This window comes from Xenopus laevis, chromosome 1L (genome assembly GCF_017654675.1).
Source record: "Xenopus laevis strain J_2021 chromosome 1L, Xenopus_laevis_v10.1, whole genome shotgun sequence".
Lineage (NCBI taxonomy): Eukaryota > Metazoa > Chordata > Amphibia > Anura > Pipidae > Xenopus > Xenopus laevis.
The window spans coordinates 151,291,599-151,302,537 of record NC_054371.1 but is presented as its reverse complement, the minus strand read 5'-3'; the positions used below and the strand labels follow the sequence as shown (position 1 = coordinate 151,302,537).

The 10,939-nt window shown below is 40.6% G+C and overlaps 1 protein-coding gene across 1 annotated transcript; it reads right to left on the bottom strand.

Annotated features, from left to right (window-relative positions):
* Positions 1-533: 533 nt before the first annotated feature.
* Positions 534-10,018, bottom strand: lrp10.L (LDL receptor related protein 10 L homeolog). The gene is made up of 5 exons (XM_018259489.2): positions 9,789-10,018; positions 7,472-7,507; positions 5,100-6,228; positions 4,894-5,023; positions 534-2,257 (listed from the first exon to the last, which is right to left on the bottom strand). The coding sequence occupies exons 1-5, from the start codon at positions 9,817-9,819 to the stop codon at positions 1,706-1,708; spliced, it is 1,878 nt and encodes a 625-aa protein (XP_018114978.1). The 5' UTR covers positions 9,820-10,018; the 3' UTR covers positions 534-1,705.
* Positions 10,019-10,939: the final 921 nt, after the last annotated feature.

Below are 10,939 nucleotides of genomic sequence, written 5' to 3'. Positions count from 1 at the left end.
TAAGACCTATGGAGATAGAACTAGGTCTAGAGAGAGGTTCAAAAGAGAGGGGAAAAAAGGCACCATAAAAATAAATAAATCCCAAATTGCGGATTTTATATCTATCTCAAAAAATGCACTTTTGCAGTTAGAGTGTCAACACCGCTGAATTGCTGCCTGCTACGAGTATTTGCCTGAGAAAAAGAGTAGCTATTTGGGGTTTAGTGCTCCTTTAAATGAAGAGTTCAGGCCTAGTTTATAAACTGTCAAACGGCAATTTCATTTATAAGTATACATATCCAAATATCCTTACATCTGTACATATTCATGGATAATGGGAATCAAAACATATTTTTTCCCTTAGGTCTACCAAAATATCTGCCCCTAGCTTTGATTTATTTGCTCTTTTACTTTTGTAAGATTAGGTGTTTAACTGTCCAGCTGCTACTACATCATTTCACCTGCCACAATGCTGTCATGGCATGCTGGGATTTGTAGTTAAGTAACACTGAGGAACTAAAACTCTCAAAAAATAGAGAGATTTTGTTTGAATGACATTTTTGGAGTGTGGGAGAAGTCCATACAAATACCTTGCAGAAAATGGTATCGAATTCAAGACAGAAGCATCAAAGCAGACTGAACTACTGTGCTGACAAAGTATCCACCGACGATACATTTAAGTTATGTTATGTTACCAAATACCACTTTAACTATGTTTAGCTTAATTCGTGACTTTACATAATGCAAGTAGTAGTTAGAGGTACCTGAATTATATGAAAAAATAACATGAACCCTTTACGGTTTCTTTTAAAAAATAGTGCAATTTGTGGAATAAGTGGTGTCAAAAAATAATAAAAACATTCAAAGGGTGAATATTTAAATTAGGACATTTTAAGTGGGCAGATTAAAATTCATTGGTTTCTATATATTGCAACATCCCTTTCATCTTAAGGAAGGGACAGTTTAAGATTACTATTTTCACTTTCCTAGGCTAATTGAACTGCTTTGAGTGTTCCCTAAAATTTATCAGCGATATGCTGGGAAATTTGCTTGTCTGTATATAACATATATTTATATACAGTACATAAACACATTTATTTACAAAACATTTGCTAGTCCTAAATTTCTCTAGCACTGGCCAGCTAGATAGTAAGTGACACTGATTGCAAGTAATGCTGAACTGTGAGTCATATTCACCTATAGCTAGAGGCTTCCACTCTATACATGCTTTTATCAGGGGTATACACAGATTTTTCCCTGGCGAGCTATTCCAATAAACAATTTATGAGGTGCATAATTCTATTGGTATAAGCCTTTATACTACTTAAAGTAAATGGGCAAATGTCTGAATATCTAGTAGATATACAATCAGATAACGGAGTGATTTGTTTAAACCCCTCTGGCCTGCCTGCAATTTAGACATTTAAAGCTAAAGTGAGGTATATGCAAAATATTTCTTATCAATATTTACCTGCTTAAGCCCAATGTATTTCCAAAAGATACATTTCTTTTGTAGTTTAGTTTGGCTATAATGAATTATTTTAGGACTGGCCACCCCCAGACAATATTGTTTATACATTTATCCCCTCTGCCAACCTAGAGTAAAAGTTAAGAAGACTGGGAATCAAAGGGGAGACACTTAACAGACAAGGAGGGGTGAATTAGTTCAAGTGATGTTTGTGCAAAGTTGTAATAGGGTTTACAATAGGGGTTAAGAGAAGTTCTGTTAACATAAAATTAACTCAACATCCCCTGCCTCACTGTCCCACCCTTCTGCCAGGGGCAACAACAACATTTCATCATCTTCTTCATGTCTTTGAAGGTCTCCTCCTATTTCTTCCTCTGGCCTCCCTCTCCTCCCACCCGATGGTTCCTCTGCTCCAAGAGGGTACAAGATTCTCTCTCGCACCACTTGCATCATGCCCATAAGACTCCTCCCACTCCCAGAGTACTGAGGTAGAATGGAGGCTTCTGTTTGGGCTGATGAAGTATCTGGACCATCTAGAGGCATTTTGACTGGAAGTGCTGGAGCTGTGGAGGGCTCAGTACCCTCTGATGCTACTTCTGGTGACGGCAAGGTCTGATTTTGGGAGACTTCCACTTGAGGTCCCTGTGCACGAGGAGGGAGAAGTCCCCATCGGCGCAAGCGTCGAAGAAGACGTCTGACTGCACGAGGCTGGTGTCTGCGAGTTGGTAATTCATTAGCTGCTCCAGCAGGGACTGGTGGTGTCTGGTGTAGAAACTGTAGGAGACTACGCAAGTTCCCTATGAAAGAGCCCTGTTAGAACAGAAACAGAAAATACATAAGAACCAATGGTATATCTATGTCATTAAAAAAAAGAAAGTGTCAATAACAGAGGCCTCTGGAGACCTTAGCACCAAGAGAATCCACACTCCACCAAGAGAAATCAGTGTGGAAACCTAACGTTATATTATTTTTTCACTAACAATACAATGGCTTGCAGTTTGAAAAAAAAGTAAATTGCTGCACTGCAGGGAAGTTCATTTTAACAATTTTAATTTAGAATCTTTAGAAATGACATTAGCTGGGGGTGGTGGCCAAGTACAGGGTAACTGGCTGAAGGATAGGGTAGGAAGAATCCCACAATATCTGCAGGGAACCAACTTGAACTACACACTGCCTAGGGAAGCATGTCAACTAATGAAAACCAACAACATGGGACAGTAAGAAAAGTTTCAAAGAAAACTTGTCTTCAGAGAAATCACTGCCCAGTGGTTATGCCCCCCACCCATTAAAAGCCTTTGGAGACACTTTTGTGACTGTGTCTTTGTATCAGGAATACTGTGCTTAAACATTTGAAATATCACATTTCAACAAATATATGTAATTACTGAGAGGCTGGCCAAACAAGGCAGGCCATGGAATGTAGGCATTGCAACAACTGATGGGTTTCATATGGTACAGAGATAATAAATATATATGGAGAAAATGTTAAGCACAGATGTCCACTGCTACAGGGCTGTGGTGACCTTGGTTTGGTGCAGAAGCCCAAATTATTGTTGGCAACATTTCTAGCCTAATTCCTTGCTGAGCTTTAAATGCAGGTGGGAGTAACAGCAAACCTGATCCCATTCGCTTTGTCTTATATATGCAATAACAGGTGTAAGCACCACCTAGGCAGGGATTTATGGAAATTATTTAAAAAAAAAATCATCAAAATAACAAAGTGTTATGCAGTAGAATGGTGGCTTCTGCTCATTCCAAGGAAAATAATGTCAGATTCACTTGCTGAACAGTAAGATGTAACAGCAGACTGAAGCTCTCAAGGGAAATAATCTTTTAATGCTTTTTAGAGGCATTGCTTTCAATTCATTTTTTTTTTATTTTCAGTTCTCGTTTTAGTTTTATGACACATACTGACAAAACCACAACTATACAAACTTGGCAAGGCCCAATTGTTTTTGTAGATAACTTACCTGGGTGTATATCCTGGAACCTCTACAGCAAAGGTTCCCAAATGTTTTTACCCATGAGCCACATTCAAATGTAAAAAGAGTGGATGAGCAACACAAGCATGCAAAAAGTTCCTGGGCTAGGATGGACTATTTATTAGCCCCTATGAGGACTGGCAGCCTACAGGAGGCTCTGTTTGACAGTACACCATATTATAACAATGATTTAGCCTGCACAGCAAGTAATCGGCTCAGTACATGAAACTGCAGCCACAAACTGATCTGGGTTAGCTGTTGCATATGCTGGAAGTCAAGCTGGATATTCATTTTGGCGAAATCACCAAAAAGCTACATAAAGCCCTTTTAATATAGTTTTGTGCCTGGCCTAATTGGAGAACAACAAAAGACCTTTCTAGAAAGGACACACTACATTTTGGCAAGCATATGCTCTGTGCAGTTTGCTGCAGTAGCCATGAAAACCAGTCTTACACGGATGTCCACCAAAAAAAAAGGTTATTGGTAAATGTAATTGTCGTTGAAAGCAGTATTTATTTCATTATGCAAAAAACAGCTTTTGAGTGGAGATGCGCTTTAAACTTAAAGGAAAACTATACCCCCAAAATGAATACTTAAGCAACAGATAGTTTATATCAAATTGAATGACATATTAAAGAATCTTACCAAACTGGAATATATATTTACATAAATATTGCCCTTTTACACCTCTTGCCTTGAACCACCATTTCGTGACTCTATCTGTGCTGCCTCAGAGATCACCTGACCAGAAATACTACAACACTAACTGTAACAGGAAGAAGTGAGGAAGCAAAAGGCAGAACTCTGTCTGTTAATTGGCTCATGTGACCTTACATGTGGTGTGTATGTTTGCACAGTGAATCTTACGATCTCAGGGGGCGGCCCTTATTTTTTAAAATGGCAATTTTCTAGTTATGATTACCCAATGGCACATACTACTGAAAAAGTATATTATTATGATAATGGTTCATTTACATGAAGCAGGGTTTTACACATGAGCTGTTTTACTCAGTATCTTTTAATAGAGACCTACATTGTTTGGGGGGTATAGTTTTCCTTTAAGAATAATATATGTATTTGTATTATAAAATAGTCAGCAGTGCTAACTGTAGCTATACTCCTCACAGATTATATAGACACAAATGAAACAATATAATAGCACTTACACACAGCAAAAAATACAGCAAATGGTATGTTAAAACAGGATGCTAATTATCCAGCATGATGTCACCTGTCATCACCTGAAAAATCACCACATTAGTACAACAGAGAGAAAACAAGCTTTATACTGTACATCATAAAAAGCAATACCCATACAACTGTGCTGAAAACTAGAATGGGCAGGAAGCACAATGTTTTCTCTGAGAAGAAAAATTAAGAATAAATAAATTTCTCTCCTCCTTACTTAAGCGAATACAGTTCATCTGTAGTATCTATGAGGCAGCCATGCACACAACTACTCACATCAGTTGGGCTCTCAGTTGGAAAGTCATCCACAGGTGGAATAGCTCCTTGGGCAATCAGCTGACCATATGATGGTGGGGCCTGTTGCTGGATGAGCTCTGCATCCATTCGGGACAAAGGTGCGAAGACGCTGTAAAAGAAATGCATCAATGGCAAAGGCATCATCAATAGTGTCAGTGCTCGCCACCCTTGCAACCCAAACTTACCTGTACTCTCGTGCTCGGGTAGTATAAAGCCGACATGTACAACCAAGTGCAATGACTAGCAGCGTAGCACAGATAAGGCTTCCTATGACAGCTGCAGCAATGACCCTACGAGGGAGGGTATATCCGCATCCTCGTTCATCACTTCCATCTCTGCAGTCAGCCTGCCCATCACAAACCCATGCTTCATATATACAACGTTCCAAGTCACAGTGGAATCCTCCAGGCTGACATGTGCGGCATCCCCTTTCATCAGTACCATCCTGACATGATGTTTGATAATTACACCTCTCAGTAATGGGGTAACAAGCACGGGTCATGGCACAGGGGTAGTGTCCAGGAGCACAGCCTGAACAATTCATTTCATCGCGGCCATTGGCACAGTCCCAGGCACCATCACAGCGCTGTGCATCAGTGAAGCAGCTCCCACCTTCCTCTACTTCATCATCCCACAAGATTCCAGGGCTGGATCCACAAGGGTGGTCCCAAGGAAGACAATAGCCATGCACCCGATATGTGGCATTAAATCCCCGAGGATGGAAAAGAGGGAACCAAATACTATGTAAAGAAGAGCGAGAAGTGTGGGAAACAAAGGAAGGGGAATCATTGTCACGGTTTATTGGTTTAGAAGACACAGGAATGTCAGCAATTGGAAGTTTAAATTCTGAGCTGTGGGTGACAGAGGAAACAGGACTGGGGTTACTTAAAACCTCAGAGCTGTAATGATACATAACCATGACCCTTCCTCCCACAGACTCCACTGTGACTGATTTTCCATTGCTTTGCCGGTCAAGAGCACGAAGAACGCGACTTGAGTCCTCAGCAGCCAACTCATATACTACAAGAGCATCAGACTCAGAGAGCTGGAGAGAAGAAAATTGCAGAGAAAGGCCTCGACTGTCTCCAGAGTCAATCAGCCAGCGGCAGGAAGTAGGCAGGGGGTTTAGTGGAGAGTCTGGGTACCCTGGAGGAGAGAATACCCCATAAAATTCCAGCAGTGTGAAGCTGCAGTGCGGGGCACAGCCAACCTCATCAGATTGGTCTTCACAATCAAAGAAGCCATCACATCTAGAAGATAGAGGTAAGCATCTTGACCTGCAATGGAAATAATTTGTGGGACAAGGAGAGGAGTCTGGGGGGGGGGGGAAAAAAAAAAAAAGACATATTACTTGACAGTTCTGCCAAACATGAATACGTTATTTTCTCACTTTATATACACAAATATCTGTGGTTACATATGAAGTAATCATGGGTACACTGTGATTTATTTTCTGATCGCATGAACCACAACCCATGGAAAATCATAGATGAAGCAAAATCTCAGCATGTCCCACTATTTTGTGTGAAGGCTGAATTTCTTTTTTTTGCGCGAGAAGGGGTGGGGCTGTTGCCCAAAGTTATGCCCCGGAAAGGACCATGACTTGTGATTATAATGCGACAGATCTCACATAATTAAAAACTATGCATGTAATCAGATCACTTATCCGGGAACCATATATCCGGCAGCTGTCAATTACAGGAAGGTAATTTCCCATGGAAATGATTCAAATTAGTTACTATTAATTCTTTTTTCTTTGTAATAATAAAACAGTAGCATGTCCTTGATCCTACCTAAGCAGTATGAATTCATATTGGTGGTAAAACTATCCAACTTGTTTTATTTAACGCTTGAATTTTTTTTTTATTTGCAGACATTCATTTATAAATACCAATAAGCTTTGCCGAAATGCATATTTATGTATTTTGGCACTAAAATCTGCTTTTTGTGCCTGCGCCTGGGCTGAAAGCAGTGGCTCCAAGTGCAAGTACATCAGAAAGCTGATAGGAGCGTAGGGGCTGCGTTTATCTGCATGAGCCTAAAAAGTGTGTTGTTCTGGTAGTCATGCCCGGACTGGCAATCTGTCGGTTCTGGTAAATGCTAGAGGGGCTGCTGTATGGTTCCATAGAAGGTTACCATATAGTGGGCTGGTGGAGGGCTGTTTGTGCCTGTGTACTTGAAATGGCAGGGCCTATTTTGACTCCCAGTTATGGTTGCCACCTTTTTTAAACTGCTTTACCGTCTGGTGGGTTGGGGACACAAAGGGGCGGGCTGTGATGTCAAAAGGGGCGGGCCGTGATGTCAAAAGGGGCGGACAGCGCCACAGACGCTAGAAGAGGCAAAAGAAAAGGTAAGTTCCAGGGGATTGGGGGCAGGCCGAGGGCTCCTTTTAATCGTATTACAAATTTACCGGCAGCTACATTGCCGGTAAATTTGTTATACCGGCCCCGGCCTTGGCAGGTATTTTACCGGCTAGGCCGGTAAAATACCGGCCGGGTGGCAACCCTACTCCCAGTCCAGGGCTGCTGGTAGTGTCACAATCTATCCAGTTACTCACCAAGCACAGAGCTTCCCTTAGTGAAAATCAGCCAGCCTGTAAAAGGAAGCCAGAACAATGCATTAGAAAATACTCTTACATAACACGGGTTCTGAAACAAAGATCATAAGGTTGGGGATCCTTTTGTAGTCAACATCCTTACAGATCAGGAAGCCAGTTGTAGCATGAAGACTGGGGCCAGGATTGAACAGCACAACAAAAAGATACATTTGCTACAGACACAGAACCCCTCAAATAGTGTACAGAGTAAGGCATATCAAAGTCAATAAGCACAGGGTTTGCTGGGTTTGCTGGGTTGTAAGTCAGTCCTATTTATATGTGACAACCTATGATAGAAATTAGGATTTATATGATATCTACCTTGCCCACAATGCTCAGAAACAAGGAAGGTTTCAGTAATTTACACATCTCAGGTCAGGAAATAGAGGGTTGGGACTCTAAAGTACTTAACTAAAGTTATTTACACCTTTTACACCTTTTAGTGATCAGTAACTGGAAAGGGTAGGGGTGTGAAATCCCTGCCTCTCTCTCAGATTTAAAGAACAAAGGGGGAAAATATACTAGTTGCTATTTACACAGTTTGTCATGAACTATACACCCTGTGGAGATTGGGAACTGGGGGGGGGGCAGCTGTTAAAAAGTAAGAAGCCACACAGTTTGTGCTTCTCGTGTGATCAAATGGGTTTACGACACATATATGTGGATAACCATATTACTAGAGGCGTTCCACCTCCTGATGGAGATCAACAGACAGAACTGAACCTGCAGTCTGATGTAACATTACTTATATATGTACAGAATCCTGGAATTGGCTCAGGATTTAGCTGAACCAAATCTCCACCCTAAAGCCACTCACAGATGAGGCGATTAGTCTCCCTGTAATTTATCTTCTCTAGTGCTGACGACTAATCTCTTCCGAATACTTTCCACTGGCAATAAAGTGAATCGATGGTGGAAAAACATACGAGTCACTTTTCCACTAAGTTACCTAGAAAGACAACTTGGGGTGGCTTCCGAAAGCTAAAACGACTCGTATGCTTTCCCACCGCTGAATTCACTTTAATGCTGCCAGAAATCATTTGGAGGAGATTAGTCACCCACACTAGCGGAGATCTCCTCATCGGTCAGGAACCAAAAGCTTCTTAAAAATATTTTTTTTTTTTATATGTATCAGATAATTTTTAGTGTCAGTATCACTTTAAGTTACCTTTTGGTATGGCACAGAATTGCAATTGGTCTACATAATTTATTTATAGTTTTATAATTATTAGTCTTTTTCTTCTGTCTCTTTAGAGCTTTCAAATCCAAGTGACTGACTCCAGCAGCCAAAAAACTATTACACTCTGAAGTTACAATTTTATTGTTATTCTTAAATTTTGATTAATTTACTTCACATTCAGACCCTCTCCTATTCATACTGCTCTCTCTTATTCATACTCCTCTCTCGCAAACTGGTTACTAGGATAAATAAGACCCTAGCAACCGCATAGCTACTCAAATACCAAACTGTACAGCTGCTCAACAGAAAACTAAATAAATGAAAAACCACAAATAAATACAAAATGAAGGCCAAGTGCAAGTTGTCTCGTTATATTAATGTCTACATAACACTAAAAGTTAATAAACTATCCCCTACCCCAAACATATTTTTGTTTTCTATGCATTCCACAACACAGGAGTTAAAGGGGTTGTTCACCTTTAAAATAAACTTTTAGTATGACGTAGAGAATGATATTCTGAAACAATTTGCATTTGATTTTAATTTTTCATTATTTGTGGTTTTTGAATTATTTAGCTTTTTTTATGCAGCAGCTTTCCAGTTTGCAATGTCAGCAATCTGGTTGCTGTGGTCCAAATTACCCTAGCAACCAGGCATTGATTTGAATAAAAGACTGGAATATGAATAGAAATATGAGTAATACAAAGTAGCAATAACAATAAATGAGTAGCCTTACAGAGCATTTGTTTTTTTTAAAGGGGTCAGCGACCCCCATTTCAAAACTGGGAAGAGTCAAAAGAAGACATCAAATAATTCAGAAAGTATAAAAAATAAATAATGAAGACCAATTGAAAAGATGCTTAGAACTGGTCGTTCTATAACATACTCAGTGGTCACTTAAAGGTGAACCACCCCTCTTCTGTACTGCTAAAACAACCCGGAAGTGGATCAGACGCAACACGCAGCTACTACTCATCTGTGTGTAGGAAAAAGAACTTCAGTCCTCCAGTCACACAGCACAGAGTTCCCCAGAATGAGGCCCTATAGCATATACAGTCCGCAGGGAGGAAAATGTACAATTGCCAAATGTTATCTTACCGCAGAATAAAAGCGTTGGAAACAGAGACATGTCGCTCAAGCTGTCCGCGCTCAGTAACTCATATGTCCTAAATAAACGCTTCCCAGCATTCCCTAAACTTTCTATTCCTTTGCAGATTGGCCCCTAGTTCTCTCCTTCTTCCTGTTTCTTATTTTTCTCTTGACTTCCTGCTTCCAACAGCGACACTCTTCCTGCTCTCTCCCTCCCCCTGCTGCTAAATGCGCGGTACTACAGCCTTTATTTTCACGCAATAATCTCCTGTAGGCTGTGCCAGTTCATCTTTGTGTATTGGTGAGAAGCTCAGTAAGACCGAACTGCCTTCTTCTTGGGGTGATTCACCTTCAAGCCAAAAATCAACCCCTAATACCTGCGTAGGGGTTGAACTTCGGCCAATTTCAGCCCTATGTGCTGTGGCACTAGCTCCACATTCTGCCTCGTTACAAAATCAATATTTGAGCAATAATCATAATGGAGAGTTTTTTTGTTTTCACACTTACACATACCTCCCAACTGTCCCTTTTTCGGAGGGACGGTCCCTCTTTTGACAGCTCAACCCGCAGTCCCTCATTTGTACTGGAAAGTCCCTCTTTTCTCTGCACTGAACAGCCAGAAAAAGAATCAAAGTTTCTCACTTAATTGGCATTTAGCAGAGAGTCCAGAACAGCTAACAGGTGCAAATAAGATACTTTGTAACAATTTTGAGACACAAAAACACAGTTTAGATAAGGAGAAATATTTTCAAACTTTCATAACCTGCCAAATTTTGTAAAACGAACATGGTAATTAGGGGGTGTGGCCACAGAAAGGGGTGTGGCCAAAAATTGCTGCGCTACGTGCGGAAAAAAAAAATTTGGTCCCTCATTTTACTTCCAAAATGTTGATGCTTATTCGTCCCTTCAGTTAAGTCTATCATCAGGCAGGACAGAAAGGGCCTTTTTGTGAAAGAGAAGGGATTTGGGAAGTGGCCAGGCTCAATGTTTTACCTAGTGCAGGTGTTTAAAGTGTGAGGATTCAATATGCACCATAACCTCATCTGAGGTATTACATTCCCTTTGGGGACATCAAAACACATTTCCACACCCTTCTTTCCAATGTTAATTCCATCTGGATCTACTGGAATTAGGGTTGCCACCTGGCCGCTATTTTATGA